The sequence below is a fragment of the Diceros bicornis genome, chromosome 14 (assembly GCF_020826845.1).
Source record: "Diceros bicornis minor isolate mBicDic1 chromosome 14, mDicBic1.mat.cur, whole genome shotgun sequence".
NCBI classification, from domain to species: domain Eukaryota; kingdom Metazoa; phylum Chordata; class Mammalia; order Perissodactyla; family Rhinocerotidae; genus Diceros; species Diceros bicornis.
In genome coordinates this window covers 19850817-19873413 of record NC_080753.1, presented here as the reverse complement: position 1 = coordinate 19873413, position 22597 = coordinate 19850817, and the positions used below count along the sequence as shown (strand labels likewise).

Below are 22597 nucleotides of genomic sequence, written 5' to 3'. Positions count from 1 at the left end.
CAGGTATTTGATTCTTTGTGGCCCCAGACAAAATCTACTGCCCCAGGCATTAGCCTTCCCTTGTATAGACAACACTAAATTTAGGGGACAATGCACCACAGAACAACTAAGCCCATGAGGACTTCCTATTACAATCCATAACTCCTCTCACACTAGACAAAATAAGCGAGACTTGGGGCTCCTTCTAGCCGGAATAGGCCTAGCAGTAAGCCTTGCAGCCCCCTGGGGAGATTTTGCATATCACAAGGCCGCCATCCAAAACCTGACTAACGCCTTTGAAAAACTAGTTCAAAATATGGGAGATGGCCTCCAAGGTATTAGGAGTTCTCTGGATTCCCTAGCCAATGTGGCTATGGATAATAGACTAGCCTTGGACTACCTCCTCGCCTCCCAAGGAAGAGTATGTGCCGTGATTGATAAGACATGTTGCATTTATGTCAACAACTCTGGCCAGGTGGAAGTTAATATTAAGGCAATATATGAACAAGCCACATGGCTTCACAGGTATAATGAAGGAATAGACCCAAACCAACTCTGGAATAATGTTAAAGGATACCTCCCTTCTGCTATTTGGTTTTCTCCCTTTTTGGGACCAATTATAACTTTTATTGTACTCCTCTTCTTCGGCCCTTGTATCTTTAATCTCCCTTGTTAAATTTGTCTCTTCCCACCTACAGGCTGTTCGACTTCAAATAGTGGTGCAGCCAAAGCCCACCTCCTTGGATTATGCCTACTCCATCTTCTATGACACTCCTGCAAATGGCCATCACTATGATACTCCCCACAGTCAGCAAGAAGTGTCGGGCCCTCTCCCCAGGATGGCCTGCGCCCCTTCTCAGCCTGAAGCAGCCAGTTCTGTTACAATGTCCCTCACCCTGAACGATTTCGAGAGTCCACACTTCCTAGGGGGAAATGAGATAGGTAGCTAGGTAGATGTGAGCAGCGGATCACAATTGGAGACCTTGTGCATCAGTGAAGTGTCTTGCTGGCATCCTACAAGATGCAGATAAAGGGGAACTGAGACCCGCCTGGCACCACCACTGGAGTCTGAGGCCATCAACCACGAGGGTAAAAATAACGAGTGCACAAACAACACGTACAAAGCCTTCTGCTCTACACCTCTAGAAGACATTGACCTTTCTTTAATTTACATACAAATTCCATATGCATTAGCCCCCCTTCTGCGGGTGATGATGGCCATGACAGTTCCGGAGATTGCCCTAGAAGGTCAAGAACTCCCCCTCCCGACATGTGGGTGGAGGAAAAACAATTATTGGCAGATAACCAAATAATGCTAATTCCCTTCTAAACAGCCCAAATAAAAATAAAGCTAACCCAAGACACGGGGCAGATGCGTTCTCTGGCCCTGCGGGCTCCTCACTGGGAATATATCTGACCTTTCCTTTAATAAATCTTTGCTTGCTTGCTGTTGCCGTTGTGTTGGTGTCTGAATTCCTCTCTTACACTGACCAAGAATCTGGGCCATTGGACTCTTCAGTCCAGTTGCATTACAACGTGTGAAGCTTACAGTCGGTCGTTTTAGCTTCTCAGTGCTCCTGTGTGATGCTTAGTCAGGCGGAGGGCTGTCAGCACGTTGCTCTCTTATCAGGGGTCCTCCTGCTGTTCTGCAAGGTGAGCTCAGACACTGGTTATTTTGTTTCCCATGTTAACGTTGTGGGTAGAGGCAGTTTCATCCTAATCCAGGGAAACTTGAACTCTTTCGTTTTCGTTTCAGGACTTTGTGCCGAGTTACCAGCACTTCTCTGTTCAACCTGAACGCAGCCTTCCAACCCAAAGAAAGCACAGAATGGAAGTCGGCTGTGTTGCTTTCGGAAAAGTTACTAACCCCTGATGTAACCGATCCGTATTAGGAATGCAAAGGCAATGGGATGGGTGGAAAGAGCTGTACAGTTCCAGAGAGTTCAAAGTGATGGAGAGAAGGCTGTTGAGGATGTAAGCGCTGAGTTAGTTTCTCTGGGACGCAGACTGTGAGAGGGAGATGTGCATACGGGAAGTTTAGGGAGCCTTTAGGGCCCACACCTGTGGGGGAGAGGAGTTATGTTTAAGCAGAGGGAAGAGTTGAACTGAGATGCAGAGGCCTCAGCCAATCCCACAGGTAGCTCTGGAGCTGGGGTGGCCCTTCAGAGCTGTAGGGTGGTGTCTTCCCACTCTCACATGACTAGTCACTGCATGCAGGCTGTCCCTGGGGTGGGGGGTGTGACCTTGGGTTGGGGGTTCTCTCCAGCTGAGTGCAATGCCTGGCCACTCAGGGGAGGGTGGTGACCACCAACACTCCAGCCTCTGGGGGCCTGAGTGCCTCCACCCTGAAGGGAGGGCTCTTGGCCTCTTACCACAGCAAGTACAGAACATTGTGTCAGCCGTCAGGGGCTCAGCTTGGCAGCATTACAGAAACAGCTGTAAATCTTGCTTTAAGAATAAAATGACCCCACTGGCAAAGCCAAAGGCTGTTTGGAGATCAATAATGATTGCAACTAATCAAGGAGACCCCACAGTCCTGCCCAGCCCTAAAAGTTTGCAAATTCAATTATTGGGCGAGAATGGAATATAATGCAAAAAAGCCAAGGAGGTATTGTCTGTGAAAATTTTCAGCACAAAGTATTTCAACCATTTCAGCCTACTCGCGGTTTCCTATTTCCAACTTATACCAAACGCACTTGAGCACACGCACACATGCACACACACGCACACGCGCGCACACATGATTAACCTTGGATATGGCTTCCCTTCCGAGACATAGAAAGCTCCTGAATCAACTCCTATAACATCTCCCCAGACTATCTTTGAAAGGAACAGATGAATGAGTTTGACAGAAAACTTTTGCTTGAAATTTTCCCTTTCTCAGATTGCATAAATTTAAGGGGAAAGTCTGCCAAGTGTTCAATGACGCTCTGCATGGTGACTTCTGGCAGGGACACTCTGTACCAGCAGCTAAATGAATGTTTTCCTGAACCACTGACTTATCATTCTTTATCACCTGCTCTCTTCCTCCTTTCCTGCACCACGGCCTTCTAAATGACTGGGGCAGGGATACGAAAAACACCAAACTTTTCTAGAACTGTGAAAGACACTGTATATTCACATCTGTTGCTGAGAATTCATTTGGTAGATAAGACTGCAGTGATGAACACGGCTGTTCAAGCTTTCTTTTCAAGCCTAATGTGGGCAGTAGGGGTTAAGCTCCCACGCTAAAGTATTTGGACATTTAGAACTCTGGCTTTGTGTTAGCAAACTTTTATTAGAATAAGATGTCTCACAAGATGAAGTGTGTCATATAATTCCCCTGCTGAAAACCCTCTCATTGTACTTAAAATGAATTCCAAGTCCCCTAGCTTGGCCTACCAAGCTTTACAAAGCCCCGGCCCCTTTCCCAGCCTTATCTGGGGCCACATTTGCCCTCATTCTCTGTGCTTCGGCCATACTGATGACAGCCTTAGGTTCCTCCCACACGAGGAGGCCTCTCCAAACCCATGGCCTTCCCTCCTGCTGCCTGGAATGTTCTCCTAGCACTTCAATGGGTGGTTCCTTCTTCAGTTCAGCTGAAATGTCACCTCTTCAGAGGCGCCTTCCCTGAGCATCATCCTCCACTTTTAGTCTCTGTCCTTATAGTGTGTTCTTGCTTTCCTTCACCGTGCTCACCTACCAGAATTTGTAAGTAGTTATTTGCTTATTTCTTTGTTTATTGTCTCTTTTCCACACTAGACTCTACTCCCTGAAATGGCAGGGACGATATCCACCTTGTTCCACATTGAAAACCCAGTGTCAGGCGCACAGTGGGTCACCTGAATGAACAGTGCCTCACCCTGTGCTGAAGTCCTATGCTTTCTGTTTCAGGAAATACTTATTTAGAGATTTTAAATGAAAGTTTTGCATACAAGGAGATATCTCACAAGCATAAGACAGATGAGATAGGTTTTTAGGATGAGGACATTTCAAACTCTTTTTGCAACTAATGGCTCCTTCCTCCTGATCTCATAGTGGTTTTGTTTCAGTTGAGGTATAATTTACATACAGTGTACTGCACACATTTTAAATGAATTTCACATATGTATACATCCATGGAGATCTAGATGGAGATGTATAATGTTTACAGCACCTCAGAAAGTTCCCTTGTGTCCCCCGTCAGTTAATACCCTCCAAAAGGTAACCACAATTCTAATTTCTATCAATATAGGTCAGTTTTGACTGTTTGTTAACATCATAAATGGAGTCATACATCATGTATTCTTTCATGTATGTCATTTTTTGCTCAAAAGTATGATTTTGAGATCCATCCATGTTGTTGTATGTCTCAGTAATTTGTTTTTTTTTTGCTTTGTAATATTTGTTTGTGTGAATACATCACAGTTTATTTATCCATTCTACCTTTGAAGGACATCTGGGTTGTAACCAGTTAATGGGTGTTATATGCAACGCTGCTGGGGACGTTATCGTACAAGTACTTTGGTAGATGTGAGAATGCATATCTGCTAGGTGTATGTCCTGGAGGGGAATTGCTCCCAGATAGGCATATGTGTAGCCTTAATAGATACTACCAAACAGCGTTCCAAGGTGGCTGTACCAGTTTATACTCCACCTTGCTCCATATCTTCACCAGCACTTCATATTTCCCCATACTGAATTTTGGCCATTCTGATGGGTGTGTGGTGTACCCCTTTGAGGTTGCAATTTGCCTTTCTCTGATGAGAAATGATGTTGAACACTTTTTAATGTTTAGGGGCCGTATGGGTATTTCAAGTGTGTGTGTGTGTGTGTGTGTGAATTGCCTGTATATGTGAAGCGCCTGTTTAACTATTTTGATCATTTTTGAAAAAATGAATTCTTTTTCTCATTGATTTGTAGGAGTTCTTTTTACATTTTGGATATAAGTTATTTAAGAACTATACGTATTGCAAACGATACCACTTCAATACAAGGTCGACATAAGGGAAGCCATATTGTAAAAAAGAAACCATATTGTAACTTAGAATGACCTCTAACTCTGGATTTTATGGCCCCTCCCAGCTGCCATAAGTTGATAACTTTGTTCTTTTGAGTTTCTTAGGAATGTGATGACCCCTGGGCAGAGAATCTATACTGATAGCCATCATCAATGACAACTGTAAGATCAAGGTGTAGGGCCGTTGCTCTAGTCTTTGATGCATATCAAGTAAAACAAAAGATTACCAAGAACTAAAACCAGATGGATGCCCCTACCTTGAGACCAGATGCTTCCCCAACTCGGAGACCAGCCCTCTATGTAACTGGCCTGTAGTCATTGTTCTGTAAGACAGTGTTTTTTTTGGACATTAGTCGGCCATCTTCCCTCTTTCTAGCAAGCTGTAATAAAAAAGTTTTTTTTCTCCTACCACCTTGCCTCTTGACCATTGGCCTGTCTTGCAGCAAGCAGAATAACCCTCTTGGCTGGTAACACAAATATCTTCTCCCCGTCTGAAGCTTTCCTTTTCACTCTCCTAATGGTGTAATTTGATGAATAGATGCTCTTAATTTTAATGAGATACCATGTACCCATCTTTTATTTTATGATAGTGCTTTTTGTGTTCTATGTAATAAACTTTTGGTTTTATTATTCAGGTCTCTTATAGTGTTTTAAACTAAAGCATAGAGTCGGGGAGATGGTAAAAGAGGATCCTAGTACACTTGCAATGGCTTTTAGGACCAAGATGGTTGAAGTATGACAATAAAACAGGAGGCCCATTCTTTTTATCAGAGCCCAACCTGTCCCTGCAGGCCTTGCTCAAATTCCTCGTCCTTCATGAGACAATGCCAACCTCTTCCCCCTCTGCTCATCTCAGGAAGAGCTCAGATGAGTTAATCTCATCTGTTGGTAACATCTTAGAAAGACTACAGGCTGAACTGCAATCTTCCACAATTACCACTCAAAAATATTGAACTCAGGCAGACAACACAGAAATTACACTACACGGACAAAGACTCATTCACCAGATATATTTGAAGTCTAAGCTCTTTGAGCTATACACGTGCACAAATGATTCAGTTGGTGGAAATCTCCCCCTCCCCTTCCATAGTTAAACTTTTCAAACTTAAAATAGTGCTAAAGAGGTTTGCATAATGTGCATCATGGAAATGCTGAGGCAATTCTGACTTTCACAAAGCTAGGAGGTTCTACTGAAACACTTCAAGGAGACCATCCCCTTCTGGTTTCTTACTGCTCTCCTGGGAGAAGTTCCCCTTAGTCCCTTCCCAAACCCAACCTAATGAAAGAAGTACTTGATCTGAGACAGATTAACATCAATACTTTGCAATCAATTTCACCAAGACTAACCACTTAGTTCATACACTCCACTGAGTTATTTTATGACCACACAGAATGGTCATTTCAACTTTTACTAAATTTGGTTGGAAATGTCTAATGTATCCATTTTAAAACATTTAAAAACCATTTCCAAATATTTTCTCTCATCCAGATTTCTTTAGAACCTGCAGTCTGAAAATTCTGAGCAGTTTAAAAAGTCAAATGACCCACAGATGACTGAGAAGAGATTCAGCACAAAATGGCTGATGGCTGCAGTTTTCCGGCATCCAAGGGCAATATTTCTTCCACTAGGGGGTAGCATTTCTCCACTATTAAGTCTAATCTTTCATTTGTCAATGAAAAACCAAAAACCTCCAGAGCAAAGGAAAGTCAAAGCATTTGCTTATTATACACTCCTCAGATTTTATTTTTAAAAGGAGCCATCCTTTTTCTTATGGAAACTCGGGATTTTACAAGCAATGCTGTCCTCAGTTTCACCTGTACTGTGTCCAGTACTATATTGCTATTTTCACAGTAGAGCGGACTTTAATTTCTGAGTGATCAGTCTGTGTGTTAAGTTTCTGATGAAATTAACATACACCTTAGTCAAAAACCACAATAATCCTTCTGTCAGTCGGCTATGTTATTGTTCTTGTGTGTTTTTCTGAGGCTTGGGGTCATGAAAGTATTTCCCCACTCTGTCGTAATTGGCATTTACATCTAAAGTAATTCGTTAATGTACAGGAGTAGATGAGGCCTGGCACATATAGCAGAAGGTAATGGTTCTATAGGTGTATCTTCTGTAATGCACTTTGGGCTAGAGAAATAGAAAAATCACATGTAATGAAAACAAGTTTTTAAGCAATATGGGCATTGCATGAGTCGGATCAGCATCCATTTCTCTATCATCCTTTTCCTCTGAATATGCTCAGCGGCTGCTACATTCTGGAGATTTAGTGTCACCCAAATTGTCTACAACTGACACTTGCATCTTCACTTTATTTAAAAACAAGTGGCCTTGATAGCAAAGATGTTGGCTAATCATTTATCTACTGGCATGAGAAGTTTTGTGCCCTTCCAAAATTCAGCATTATCCGTAATAGTGTAATATTATCAGATTATCTGCATTAGTATATGAATGTATTCATAAGCAATGCACATATTATGTTCTTAAGCAGCTAATGGCTGAACAATCACTAAATAAAAAACATCCAGATTTTAAATGCACAGCTGAAACATTTGTACAAATATACAAAGAGAAAAAACAATCGTTCAGACACCATGAGACTTATAATAAATAGGTATGTCTGAAGTCGGTCTCTTATCACCCTGGACAAGACTCCCCAGTGAGGCTGGGAAAGTTCTGTATGGAAGTGGTGTTCAAAACCTACTAAGGAAGATCTTTGGGGCCCAGCTCAGTTCTACCTCCAGGAATTTTAACAGAGCTATGGAGTATTGACTCAAGATAGTGACTATATCCAGACTTGTTGAGCTGGACGATGCTGATAATTCTCCTAATCTAGATAGGACATGGCTGGATGCTGACAATCTGTGAGTTATAGTATATCCTCAAATCATGAAAATAAATGCTGGTGATCATGCATGTCCTGGGAATGTCGGGATGCAGTGAGACCAGATAGGGGCATCTCATGCAGTCAAAGTCAAGTTTACTTATGGTCCTACTTAAGTGGCCAGGAAGGAAGAACGCACACACGTCAGGACTGGGACTGAAACAGCTCACAAACAACACAGGTGCTATTTGTTACTGATGTCTCTGGCTTGGATCAACATGAGAGAATGAAGATATAGGCTGTACTGATGGTTTAATAAGAAAATACTACTTTTTTTCCTAGAACCTTCTAAATAATGGATTATATTTGATGGGTATGATATGATCAGGAAACAGATCACCTTTTCCTAGCCCTTTTGTCCAAGAGGCTTGATTACAGGAAGGAATCTCAAACAACCAAACACCCAGGGATTTAAAGGCAATTATTTTTTTTTGACAAACAACAAGGGGGGGAAAAAGCATGATAAAGAGGAGACGCATATTATCGTCGAGGTGGAGCGGTGAGCTCAGTTGGACACGGAGGGTGGCAGGCCAGGACGCCGGGTCTGGATGATTTTTGGCTTTGGGGACGTCTTTGGATCCTCTTCTTCCTCGATGTCACTGTCACACACGTGCACGACGACACTTGGGGTGGACTCAGTCCCTGCATGGAGCTCATACTTCTCTCCTGGAAAGCAAGAATAATGGGGGGTGAGAAGAGGGAGGGATTTCAAAACAGATTCTTCGGCGAGGTTTGCTTAGGAAGTGAAAAGAACATTTTTCAGCCTCTCGGGAAACCTGGGATCCTATCTGGGAATGGTTTGGGGTACTGGAAAATGGAATGAGCTTGATCTCGCATTGTATCCCAGCTCTACCACCATCAAGTGCACAACCCTGAACAGGCCACATAACTTCCCTTAGCCTCAGCATCCTAAACGGTAAACTTCAGAATGCAATGACTACAGTCCATAGGATTGTGGTGGTGACTGAGTGGGTCTGGCAGTTATCAGGTTCTCTTCCATTGCCCAGCATTACTGCTAATTGCTGAGTAACCTTGAGCCAATCACTTCACTTCTTCATCTTTTGGCTAGGGTAGTCTCTAAGTTCTCATCCAGCTGTACATTTCTTAAAGCAAGAGCTGCCCCAGGATGCAATAAGGTGGGATCATCGCTTGTCTGGGATTTGCAGTGGTTGCTGGGTAACTGGGTTAGATGACGGTCCCTTCCAGTTCCAAGTCTTTCATTTTTGACTGGATCATCTTACAGTCAAATTGCTGTGCACCGACTGGCTTCCTGTCTGTCTTTGTTTCACTTCAGGAGATACTTACCGAGCATCTCTCATGGTCTGGCCCGTTGCTAGTCATAAAGGCTACAAGGCACAATAAAAAACATTTGTGTCTTTCGCAAGAGCACAGCCCAGTGGCAGCATGTAGAAATAGGAAGTGTCACAAAATACCACCATGGTAAGCACTAAGGGCAATATATATCAAGGACTCTGGAACCCAATTGTAAGGAGCAAGTAACTCTGAAAGGCTTCCCAGAAGAGGTGACGGTTGACCTGGGTCTAAAAGACAAGTAGAAGGCCTCCAGGTGGTGGGGCAGGAGGAGGTGGGCATTCTCAACCTGCATGCTTGTAACTTCTCAACTCAACTGTTGACATACTCATCTTCATCTTCCCATTCTTCACGAATGGGAAACATCTACAAGCAATGTCTCCCAGACATCCTCCTGGGCAGTGGGTCTCCAGGTCTCACTAGATCAGGTCCTAATTTCTTAGACTAGGACAAAAGACTCTGCACATCTCTCACCAGTCATGACAGCCACATTTTTATACTCATCAAACCAGCTACTTTTATTTGGCCTAGTCTCACCGCTTTGAGAGTTCCCTAAACTCTGCCCTCCTTCCAGGATCAAAGCCAGACGCCACCTAGTCTGGGAATCTTGCCTGTTACCCTCAGTCTGCAGTGGAAAGTGCCCCTCCTGGACAGCCAGAGCAAATGCTGTCAGTTCCAGCGCCGGGGTACGATTTATGTGCTTCCATGCACATCTTGGTGAGCAGCAATGGTGAAAACAGCAAATTCCTGCAAGGTACGGCTTTAAATTCTGGATGCTGACATTAGGGAATGAGGAGCACTGATAATGCAGTAAGTATAAAGCTCTTCTCAGCGATGCTGGGAAGGATGTAAATGTTCAGTCAGCAATTGCTGTGGGTTGAATTATGTCTCCTTAAAAGATGTTGAAGTCCTAATCCCCAGTACCTGTGAGTGTGACCTTATTTGGAAACAGGGTCGTTGCAGATGATTCAGTTAAAATGAGGCCATTAGGGTGGGCCCTATTTCAAAGTGACTGATGTCCTTATAAAAAGAGAAAATCAGGAGGGGGGCGCTCATACATGGAGAGTGCCATGTGAAGATGGGAGTTATGCTGCCACCAGCCAAGGAACTACCAGAAGCTAGAAGACAGGCCTAGAATAGATCCTAGCACCTAGCACCTTCAGAGGGTGCATGGCCCTATTGACACCTTGATCTCAGGCTTCTAACCTCCAGAACTTAAGTCAATAAATTTTTGTTGTTTAAGCCACTCAGTGTGTGGTATTTTATTACGGCAGCCCTAACAAACTGACATGGCCATACCCTGCTAAGAGTCTTCTCTTTCTGTTAAGATTCAGAGAAGTCTTTATTGGAATCCCCTTTGTAGAACAAAGGCTTTCCTGGATGAGGGCAACGAATATTTTGCAGAAATGAAGCATCACACCTCCAGTGTTTCTCTGGATATTGGCAGCAGCAAAGAGAGAGAGAGAACTAGCCAGAGCCACAGAAGTATGGCTCATAAAGACTATAATTTACGGTCTAGATTTGGTGAAATCGTAGGTAGAGAGAGTTGTGTCAACAAGTATTAAATCTCTGACATGAGGGAGCTGACGTGGACCTGTCTGGATCCAGGAGAGGACAGTGACACAAACAGGGGATGTGGAGCAGAACCAGGAAGGGGATATTGCCTGAGTCACTCACACCACGCTGTGCTTCTCCCCCTGGAGAGCAGGACTGATGGTCAGCGCTAACCTCACTGTACTCCCTTCTGAGGTTATTAAACTACTGACACTGTGGCTGTGGCATTATGTACTGAAGCTACTTACAGCTCATTTAATTGTGTTTGTTCTGTTCTCCTTAAAGTATTTTGTCATTTTTATCAAAATCCCAAGGTAGAAGAACCACTTCAGAGACTGCTCAGGAGAGGAACCTACACGAAACTGACTTTATCTGAGAGTTGCATAGAAGACTCTGGGCCAGGAGTGGGCAGCCCTGGTTGGTGGTGTCTTTGAGCAGTGGTTCTCAAATACATGACAGTTGACTGGGGGTGCTTGTTAAAAACAGGGTTTACCAGTATAAGGATGCAACTCTGCAAATTCTAACTTAGTGACATCCATTTTGGTACCCAGCACCGCTCCAGGTGTTTCAGTGTCTGGGTGGCCACTGTTACACGGCTTTGTGTGACAGGCAGGAGGCTGGGGTCCTGTGAGGGCACTGGCATGCTCATAACGTGCCCCCTCTCTTCCTCTGTTCTGCATCATAAACTCTCATTGGAAAATGATAACAGCGCAGGTAGAGGACAGTGGAGGGAGGGATGCTGACGATGCACACAGAAGAAGAAGCAAGGAATCCCAGAGCAGCTCTGCAGCCGCTCCCAGACATCAGCGCTCATTAATCTTTGGTGTTCTCATCTCTGTTCCTGGGAGAACAGCAAATCCCTCCAAGTTCCACAGCCAACAGTGATTGAGTTCACTGTATCCAGGGTTTCCCAAATTTTCTCTTTCTTTCAGGAACGCTTTGCAATTCTGAATGAGAGACACCCTCAAACAAGAGACAGAGAAAGAAATGATTTCTGAGTAATCAGGGAGGTGGCTCTTTTTGCGTATAGGATTTCTTCGAAGTTCTCACGTTTGGAGAAGAAGCGCCTTTTGAAGAAATGCTAGTGGCTGCCATAGTACTGTTTGTTGCTCTGCTGGTTGTGATGCAGGGATGAAGGAGGTGGCAGTCTCTTGTCCTCTGATGTGGGGATGACAGAAAAGAATGTGCCACAGCAGAGCAAGCGGGGAGACTGTGGGACCTGGGGGTGAGGTGATGACAGGAGGGCCCCCAGCCAGGAGACTGACCAGACCCCCTGCCCTTTCCTCATCTGTTGGCAAGAAGCTAGCTTTTTTTTTTTTTTAATAGTAGTAAAATATACATAATGAAGCTAGCCTTTGATTAAACTATTTGTTTGCACTGGCTTGGATAAAGAACATTCCCTTAAAGACACCTCTAGTCGCCACGTGTTTACCGCTTCAAAAGTGGATCCCTTCCTCTCAGACTCGGTTCTGGGGGCACACGCAGGATGGGGTGCCAGCTCAGGGGGACACTGTGCAGGGCGACTTTCACGTTGAGTTAACAAAGTCAGATTGCTCGGTAGTAGAGATACCTTATTGCTGTGATCCCATTAACTCTGACATTTCACTGTTCTATTTTTGGAAACTTTCTTACTATCAAAATCCAGCAAAGCTTAACAGCTGCTGAGAGCCCACAAAATAAAAAGAAATAGCTTTGGTCTTGCTGGATTGAATTTTTCTTTTTTTTTGGCCTCTCTTTTCCTTTGGGCTTCAGCTAATTCCTCTACCACAAGGGTTGACGTCAATGCTGTCACGTGGGGACCAACTGGGCTCAGTAGGGAACAAGCAGCCCGTGGGGCCTTGTCTGCACAGGACGGGGCAGGTCCTGCCACAGTACGGTGAGCACAGCCAAGCAGCCCAGCATTTCTTTTAAGGGACAAGCAGAGGTTCACCCACCACACTCTCAACTTTTCTAGTCTGTATTCAAACCACCCTTTCTCCTGTGAGCAGAATGGGGGCCAGGACCAAAAGCCCTCAGAAAACACACTGATCAGGGTTTTCCACCAACCTCCATGAAACAAATTCCCAGCTATGCAAATGCAAACTCCTCCAGCACGTGGTCAAAAGTTAAATGCTCATTCAGGCCTTTGGAACTGACGTAGGCTTGGCCACTGTTCAAAATAGATGCCAAAGTTCTGTTCCTCCTTTCCGGAGTGGATGGAGACAGGTTGGTGACAACATCCAAATTCCTGCAAGACTGGAGGAAGTGGAGGCGCCCACGGCTGCTTCCTGTTCTCAGGAGGGAAGAGGTCGAGGCTCTGTGCTGACCAGGGGGCTGGGGGACATGGTGACATGATTTTGGCACAATCGCAGAGAAGTGTGTTGGTGACTGTTGGTCCAAGTGTCCCTGGAAGTTCTCCATCACGCCACCTTTGGCTGATGGATCGTAAATGGGCCCCTTCTTGAATTCTCTCTAAAATAATGAGTGTGATTAAGCATGGTTTGTAAAAATCGGCATAGTGCAGATACGTTAGAGGTGGGCTGATAATACAGAGCTACATTTGTGTGTAGTAATGCAGAGTTGAGACTGTTCAGAATCCTAATAAGAAAACTTTTGTGATGGAGGGAAAGGCAACCCTTCTAAAACCTCAGTGCCTCCCTGGACACTCCCTGCTGTGAGTTCTGCCAGGAATGGGTAGACTCCCTGCACTAGAAGCTTCCAAAATACAGCCCAGTCCAGCAGGCACAGGCCACCACAGTTTGCTTTCTTCCTCAGCATTACTGCTGTTCTTCTGAGAAGATTCTTTCTCTGGAACAACATGAGCTCCCAATTGCTGTCTCTATGAGGAGCCACGTACTGGGGCTGATCACACCCCCGCCTCTCAGCTTACTGACATCTCTAAGTCTCCAAACTCACATATCTAAAGCAGAATTATTTATTTTCCCTCTCAGTCTATATTTCCTTCCCAGCTATTGCATTTCTCTTAGAGGTTCCATCATTCTTCAGCCTTCTAGGCGCAAATTCTTAGAGTTGGTCATCCTTGAACCTTCCCTTTCTTTCATCCACTGTGCTTACTCAGTCACTGAGCATTATTGAATGTCGCTTTGAAACATTTCTCCGTGTGCTCCTTCCCCACACCTCGCTTGTAATGACCCTGTCCACGGTTCACTTTCTCCCATCAGGGTATCTTAGCTGGTTTCCTCACCATAGGAACTTATCTTCCCTGCCAGAATAACCTTCCTAAAAACGACACTTGGATGCTTCACCTTACGACATACTAGTGATGTGACCCTGAGAGTTATGCAACATTTCTAAGCCTCAGTTTTCCTCATCAGTAGAATGGGAATAACAACCACATCCCTGGCATGCTACGAAATAAAGAAATATGTGTCAAATACTTTATCGAGCCCTCCGGAGATGCAGGATATGATTATTTAAGGTGATTTTTTGGTCAGTGCTGCCCCCAAAATAATTTCCAGTTTTCAATATGATGGACTAACCTAGTCACACTACTCAATAGTTAAAGAATTAAGCAGCTGAATCATCACAAAGAACTTTTACCCAGTGGAGTCCGTGTCGTAATCAACAATAAGGGGTGGGGGACGACCTGCTGAGTCCCACAGTTCAAATGAACAGCTGCGAGTCAAGAATTCAGATGAATGATCTTTTCTCCCCTAACCACTGGCCCCACCCCGCATTGGTAAGTCTCTCTCCTCCTACCTATTTCCATACCTCTGTTGCTATAAGAAGGAAAATCATAAGTTGCTTTTTAAATGAGATCTCTGATTTTCTTTTTCTGAGATAGTGGGAACCGCTTCCTTATAATGCTTAATTATATCACGTTTTGTATTATATCTTAGTTATTTCATCTGGCGGTGTTTTATATTCCAAACCACTGAAGTCAGGACTGGAACTTCTTTTGTGATTGCTGCAGCTTGGGGTACACGTTGGTGCTCAATAAATGTATTATTGACCTGTGAAAGGCATCAAGCTTGGCTATTGATGATGATGTAATGTCCAGTACACGCTCACACATGAGTTTTTCTCCTATAGTTTAACTTGTGTAAGTTTTACCTTTTCAACTAAGCTGAGAACTCTTAGGGCAGCTATTTACCCTGTTTTCAGTATGCTCTCAGTGCTAGGACAGGAGGTGTCACAGAAACGTGCCATTTGCCTTAAATGCCAGACCCAGCTCTAAGGACTTCACAGAAATCGGATATTTGATCATGACAACAGCTCTGTGACGTGGGTTTCATAATGTGTGGTTTATACAGGAGGAAACGGAGATCATACAAGTAAATGGCAGAGCCAGGATTCGAACTCAGGTCTGTCTGACTTCAAAGAATGTGCTTGTAACCACTCTCCGATCCTGCCCCTCATTAGTCCACTGTTTCCATTTTCTACAAGGGACTCTACTGAAAGGGAGCCTAGTTTTAACTTTTACTTTTAATACATTTTAATGGCAACTCATATTTTTAGTGAATATTTGTTCTCTAGCTAACGGACTATTTATTCCTTCTGCATCTGGCCTCTTCTTGTTTTGGCCAATTGCTAGTTGTTCTAGGCATGGTCTCCTTGAATCTTCTCAATGAATCTTCTCAAAAGACAACATTTAATACATTATAAAAAGAAAAGGACTATAAATTATAGACAGAGTTGATTTACATCTCGTATGGTAGCTTTAGACTCTGGAAGAAGAGCCTCTGTGTTTCCTTCTTGCTTTAATTTTATTATCTCTCATATTAAAGGTGTTCTCAACAGGAAAGTTATGTGTTGTAGCAGACTGCCTGTGTTTTGCAAAAACGGTCATACTATTTCTTGCCCAACATTACTCTTCTAGAACCTTGCCACTCCTCCATCGAGGACTGCTCCCACTGTGTTCCCTCCCCTCAAATCCGGACAGGCCTTTATGGCTGCCTTGACTGAATCAGTGTGGCAGGAGTAACCAGTGTGACTTCTGAGTTAGGTCACAAGAATGCCATGCACTTCTACCTTGCTCTGTCGGGGGGCTCACTCTTGGAAGCTCAGCTCCGTGTTGTAAGGAAGCCCAAGCAGACCACAAAGAGGCTCACAGGGAGAGGAACCGGGGCCCCTGACCCACAGCCTATCTGAGCTCCCAGCCAACAGCCACACCACCTTGCCAGCCATGTGAGCGAGCCATCTAGAAAGTTGATTCCCCTGTCCCCAGCTCAGCTGCCCAGCAACATTGCACAGAGATGAGCTGTCCCCCGAGCTCTGCCTAAATAGCAGATTTGTGAGCAAAATACATGATTGCTGTTGCTTTAAGCCCTTCATTTTGGTGTATTTGTTGTGTTGCAATTGATAAGTCATGGGTGATACAAGTTCTCTTTGTTCAAAAGCAAGCTAAGCCACTACACTCGAGTTGAAATTAATTGCCGTTTAGTGTTTTTTCCTCCTTTCCCCTGCTCTAGTGCTATGTTAGAGTGGACGCTTCACCAGTTTCAAGGGTTCCCTCCATGTAGAGGGAGCTCCGTTAGCACATCACTGGGGACCTCTCTCCCCGGCCCCTCTCCTACTCCTCTCCAGCGCAAGTGGAGCAACACCTGATGTGTAATTTGGGAGAAAAGAGCTAGAAATGCCAGCTCATCTTTCCCATCTTTCTCTTTGAGCCATCCCTGCCTGTGAAAAACTTGTGCTTTTGGCCATGTGCTAAGCCCAGCAGAAAAGACCCTGCTCTGTGTGGGGCGGTCTGATGTTCTCCATTTCTGAGACAGGGTGAGTAAAACTGCATGGCTCTGGATTGCAGCATTAGGAAGCTCTGGCTGCTGCTCAACTGAGCCACTTTCTCAGCTTTAGCCTTTCATCAGAAACAAAGCTGGCATTATTGACCTCATCTGTCTTATTTCTTATCCAACCCTCAGTGAGTTCTGAACCAAACAGGGGAAAAGCAGGTGTCAGTTAGTAATCTATACTGAATTTTAAGAATGGATGATGGCTTATGAAGGCAAATGCTAAGAACATTTCCAACAGGACCCCTGAACACAGAACCATGCTGGGTTATGTGCTGAGTGTGAAATTTTAGTTTGGCTTAAAAGACCTTTATATTTGATTAAGAAGAAGAATGGAAATTCCAATATTAAAATTATTTTAGGCTTGGTCATGTTTAAAAGGCACTGCAAACCCTCACCCCCAATATTTTTATTGTAAACGTAGTATTTTCAAGAGGAAGTCGGGAGCATCAGCCCTGATTTATAGAATAAGTAAAATGGAATTTCTATGTGTGTGAGTTTTCCTGAACATTCCTGTTGGTGAAATTGAAACCAGAGATTGAGGGAAGAGTTCAGAACAATTTGAAATGCACTTGGCAGGTGTTCGCGTTTAAATTTCCTTTTCTTTCAAGTGTTAGGTTTAGGACTTGATAGAATCTGGCAGGGATAGGAAGGCCCACAAGGCTGCCAAGCCCCGGTTTCCCACCCCCTTGTCAACTGCGGAGACAGAGGTGCCTGGCACGGATCCAGCTGTCAGACATCTGGAGAGGTGGGAAGGAGAGAGTGACAGGCCGAAGCAGGGAAGGGACCTGCACTTCCTTCCCTCTACCCCAGCACTGGCCAGTATTGGAGCGCGCCATGTCTTATGGCCCTCTCTCAATCCTGGCAGGACTAATGCTGGTTTGGTTTGGGGCCAAAAGTGTTCCTCAAGAGAAGGACTGAGTTATAGCGAAAAACCTCAGGAAGTTTCCCAAAGCTGCACCTCCCTCCCCATCTAGATATGCTAATTGACGGTATTTTTAAGTTATCTACTGACAGTCTTGTCTTCTCCTGGTTTTCCAAAGGGAAGGAAAGCAAGTGTGTGTGTGTCGGGAAGGAGGAGGGGCGAGTGACACTTCTCTGTGCTGTCTCCTCTCTCTTATCCTCTGATTTCTGCTCCCACCTGGTACCTCTGACCCTTTATAGGCACTCCCTGCCTCTATGTTTCTATGACTCTTAGTTACTTTGAGAACCACCTGGCAAATCCTGCAAAAGCGTAATTAGTGTGGTTCTCAAACAAGGGTGCTGCACTCCCAGGGGTGTCTGGAAAGGCAATGGGGAATTTTTTTTTGGCTGGTTGTCATAAGGACTGGGTTGGGTGTGGATACTGGCATTTAGTAACTGAGGCCCAAAGATGCTAAATGTACTCCAATGTGTAGGACTGTCAATTCCAAAATGTCATAGCTTTCACACTGAGAAACCCTGAGCTAAGAGCTTAACATAGGCACTTACATTTTAATAGGCAACTAAGATATGGTTTGAAAATCAAATGACAACAACTAGGTAACACACACTTAGCATTTACTATGTCCGGGGCTGGACATATAGATTTAAATGGATTATCTCATTTGCTACTGGCAATAATCTGATTTTACGGTTGAGGAAGTTGAGGCACAGAAAGGTTAAGAAACTTGCTCAAGGTCACACAGCGCATAAGGTGGAGCCTGGATTCAAACTCACATCCTGAGTTTTAATCATCATCCAAAAGGAAGAGAAATAGCTCTCTTCATGTTGGAGCTTCATTTACAGCTACAAAAGAAAAGAGGAGATATTCCAGGGCACCAGGCAGAGGAACATCTCTCTGAGGATGCCCTGCTAAACAATACTGCTCAGAGCAGAGTGATCATCACACCTCCCATGGATTTCATAGTTTCTCTGTGCCAGGCACTGGCTAAGAGCTTTGTGTATATTAATTATTCCATCTACACGGTGACCTTGCAAGTTGTCAAATAATCACTGTTTTTTAAAAAGGAAGTACAGAAAGGTGAGGTAAATAGCTCCAGGTCACCACAAACAAGTGGTGGAGACAGGACTCCAATCGAGGCCTGCCAAGGCCAAAGCATGGCCACCATATTGCCTCTGACGTGTTTAGGAATAAGGTTGGGATGGTGCAGAAAAGACATCAGGGTGAACATGGACTTCCCTGCCTCAGCAGGTCTAGTATGAGTTCATGTTCGGAAGATATTATCAACATGAATGATGAGGGTTCTTGCTCCTCTCCCCCATCCTCAGTCCTGACCCACATCAAACTAGGAAAGCAGAAGGGGCCTTAGTAAGACGGAAGGGGAGAGAAAGAGAGAGAGAGAGAGAGGGGAGGGGAAGAGAGAGAGAAAAAAGAGTGATGGGGAGGAGGGAGAGAAAGAGAGAGAAAGAGAAAAAGAGAGAAAGGAGAGAGGGAGAGAGAGAGAGATAGGGGCGGGAGGAGAGAGAGAGAGATGGGGAAGGAGAGAGAGAGCTATAGGGGAGGGGAGAGAGGGAGAGAGAGAGACTACTTCTGTTGTAAGAGATGCTCTGTTTCAATAAGAGAAAATTTACTTATCTTCTGGGGGTTTCCCTCTAAGACTGGATTAAGGGGACCATTTATCTTCATTTCCTCCTGAGTCATTTAGGACCTAAAGTCCTTCCTGGAGACAATCGATGGACTGAGGACCTGAATTAGTGGTTGAGACAGTGAAGTGGAACCCTAGGAGGAAAGTAAGGGCAAGAAAGATTAAGGAAACTATAGATGGAGAAGAGGTGGGGAGATGAAGGGAGACCAGAGAAAAGGGTCTCAGAGGCTTGTGAGGTGGGGCGTGTCCACCGGGGTGAGAGGTAAGCGCAGACACGAGGGCAGAAAGAGCTATGGACGAGCTCTCTGTGTGCTGGGACACAGAGTCACGAGGCTTTCCTCTCAGAGTGACCATCCTGTTCTACCTGTCCCAGTATCAGGAGCCCGGCTAAGGGAGCAGCTATGGGGACGCACACACGCAGGCGCGCACACACACAGCCGCACGCACACACACGCCCAGATTTTGGTCACGTGTCTTTTCTATTTTTCTCAAATGTGCATGTTTTCCCTGTGAAATAAGAAAGGGAAGTATTTTATACTGCTACTCAACAATGATGGAAGATAGTTGTGAAATATATGCTGAGAAGAGAAGCCCCTTTAAAATCTTTTTCCAGCAAAAATTCTTTGAAAGGAGATGGGAAATTATGAGCATGTTCCAGGGTCCCAAGTCTGCGTCCCTTGGGCAGGGAATGATGCGTCGAGACCACACCACCTGGAACCCTGAAGGTGGGCTGCTTTATTTGCTTTTCATATCTGTGATCAGAAAACAGCAATTATTGAACAAGAACTGAGGCTTATGTAATAGTCATACCGCATGCACCCAAAATATTCATCTATATTTTAAAAATGGAATTTTCTCCACCTTTGAATCAATGAGCCTAGAATAGAAAATGTTTCTTCCTTATAAGTACATGGATTAATGAAATATATTTTCCATTTGGGGGAAACAATGTTTACCAAGCAGCAAGCCAGCAAAATTGCTTTACTATGGCACGTTTTGATGGAGAAGAATTTGGAAAAAATCTAAATATAGCGGATGTACGCAACTTGAAACTCAGCACCGTTTTAAGCCCTCCTCTGCAGTTAACGCAAATTGATCTCCCTAACAAGAGCTAAAAATAGCAGGAGGAAAAAAGGGAGTTGACAATGACTTTTCATGTGGCTCCCTGCAGGCATTTTCAGTGACAATGAACATGACCTTCCAGAACCGTCCTAGAGAGGAGAACAAAGGCTGGCATTTCACATGCCGCCTCTGAATACCACCCAGGGAGTAGGGCAAACACCTCTATTTTGCCATTTTTGCTGATTGGGATAGATAAGCTGTTTGGCTGGGCTGGGTTTTTGTTTTTCTATTTTGTTTTACATCCGAAAAGAACATAGCACTACGCTCTTTCTGGAGTCAGGAACAATAGATATTATAAAATAAAACAAATTAAATATTCGATTCATTCTCCACCTGGTTAAAGCTCATCTTATTTTGTCTAGGTCATTGTTAAACGGCAGGCTTCTCTAAATTCACCAGGGGGACTAATATAAATGGAGAAAGCCTCTGTTTATAGAGACCATAGCTGTTCTTCAACAGAGCAGAGGAAGGCAAAATCTGAAACTTGCGTCCCCCTGGACCACAGAGAAAAGCATCGAGTGTGCCTTAAAGAGCTGATACAGTGGGTGTGTTTTAGGGGGCTGCCAATAGTCAGAGAAACCAATGTGGAGGAACAAAATGTATCGATTGTTTTGTATTTTTAAAATTTCCTTTTGCAACAATCTTGAATTTCTTCTGCAGAAATTAATTTTACTATTCAACAGAGCTCTGGTTTCTCAAACTTTTCACTCCCCAGGGCAAGAGTGCTGGCTCGATGAGTCCTTTCTGCTTCTTGCCAGTGGCAGAGGGACACATTTGAACTTACCAGCTGTGTAGCCTTGGGCAAATTGCTTAACTACTCTGTGCCTCACACTCCGCAGCTGTATAAATGAGGAGAATAACAATACCTGTCTCATAGAATCGCTGTGAGCATTAAATGAGATAATATAGTAAGGTGTTTAGAACTGTGCCTGACACATAGTAAGCTGTATATATAAGTTTTAGCTATTGTTTCTATTTAAGTTTTTTTCCTAATTTATCTATTTTACTTTCTGGATCAAAAACAGAACATACAGTCATGGGAACAATGACTAAGAATGTTTGAAATTGTGCCTCTCATATTTCCCAGAATAGAAACTGCTCTCAATACAACAAACAGAACTGAGAGATGCTTGTCCCGCGTTAGGCGGCCCTGGTCTCGTGTTGTAACGCCCTGCTCCGGATCTCAGAGGAAACGCACAGGCTCGGGTTTGATCACGGTTCCTTTGTGATGCACTGTTCTCTCCATGTTTGCTTCAGGAGCTTTTCTAGAAGCTCCAGGGGGCCTGAATTGTCTGTCTCTGGAAGAGGGTCGTCAGTGTTCTTTTCTTAAAGAATGGGGGCACCCAGGACCCTGCCCTCACTCTCCCATTTGCCCTCCCCAAGAGTCTTAACAACGCCCATCATTGCCTTCCCGGGGCAGCTAGACGGGGCAAAGCTCCCACAAGCCAGCTGGTTTGCAGAGGTGACCCTGAGCCTGGGTACCATCTCGCCCTGGATCCCTGCTTCATGATGCTCGTTCTTTCGACCTGCTTTTTCTCAGCATCTTTGGATCTCTGCATCTCTTCTCAGCCACTCAGTTCCGCTGATTTAACACGTTAGTCACTCCTCCGAAGCAGAACTCCATTCCCTTCATCATTTGGGCTGCTTTTCTCTGCTCTCATCCTAATTTGTTTCTGTACTTTTGGAGCTGAGGTAATCATCCCTTAACATGGAATGAGTTATAATTTGTTAGTGAAATGATTCTGCCAAAGGATTAAAAATAAATTTTACTAAATGATTTTTTTTCAAATGGAAACGCTAGAAGTCCTCTCATTAGAGAAAACATTAATTTAGCGCTGGCTGACTCAGTCTGGCTGAAGCCATAAGAAAGCAACAATTTGCCAGTGAAGAAATTATCTCTAGGCAGGCTAATAGCTCTGATCACTCACTCATTCATTCATTCATTCGTTCATTCAATATTTATGGAGCATCTACTATGTGCCAGGTGCTATCAGGCGTTCTGAAAACCAAAGTGAATAAAACATGCATTCTCCCCTCAAAAAGTAGGGAAGACAGTAAGTTGAACAATAGACAATTAGCATAAGGAGAAGTGAGCATTTGTGCAAAGTGCCCCGAGGAGCCTAAAAGAGCAGCTCTTGCCTTAGCGTCTCGTTGGGGAGGTGGGGCGGAGATGTGAGTGGGGAGGAGGCAGGGTGTGGCCCTGCTCCCTCCCCGCTGCGCTGCGGCTGAAACAGCCGCCAGAGGCACATCACCTCTGTGATATTTTCAACTCAATTGTTGGATATAATCTTTCATCTGTGTGGGGTGAGGAGGCTTCAAGGACACAGGAAGAGAACACATGGATAACCACATAAAGAGAAACAGTCTCAAATTGCTGGCAAGGAATAGAGAGAAAGATATCCCAGAAAATACGTCCAAATTGCAGCCGTTCCGTGAGACACAAGAAAAGCAGGAGACCCTCGATATCTG

General features: G+C 44.4%; 1 protein-coding gene across 4 annotated transcripts in view; it reads right to left on the bottom strand.

Annotated features, from left to right (window-relative positions):
- Positions 1-5905: 5905 nt before the first annotated feature.
- RCAN2 (regulator of calcineurin 2) overlaps positions 5906-22597 on the bottom strand; it is a 247381-nt gene continuing 230689 nt past the window's right edge. For 3 of the 4 annotated variants that reach the window (XM_058554212.1, XM_058554214.1, XM_058554213.1), the window contains exon 5: positions 5910-8511. In XM_058554212.1, the coding sequence (XP_058410195.1) occupies positions 8351-8511 (161 nt within the window). In that variant the 3' untranslated portion in view covers positions 5910-8350. Of the gene's footprint in view, positions 8512-22597 lie in introns of all 4 variants that reach the window. The other variant, XM_058554215.1, reaches the window with a different exon arrangement.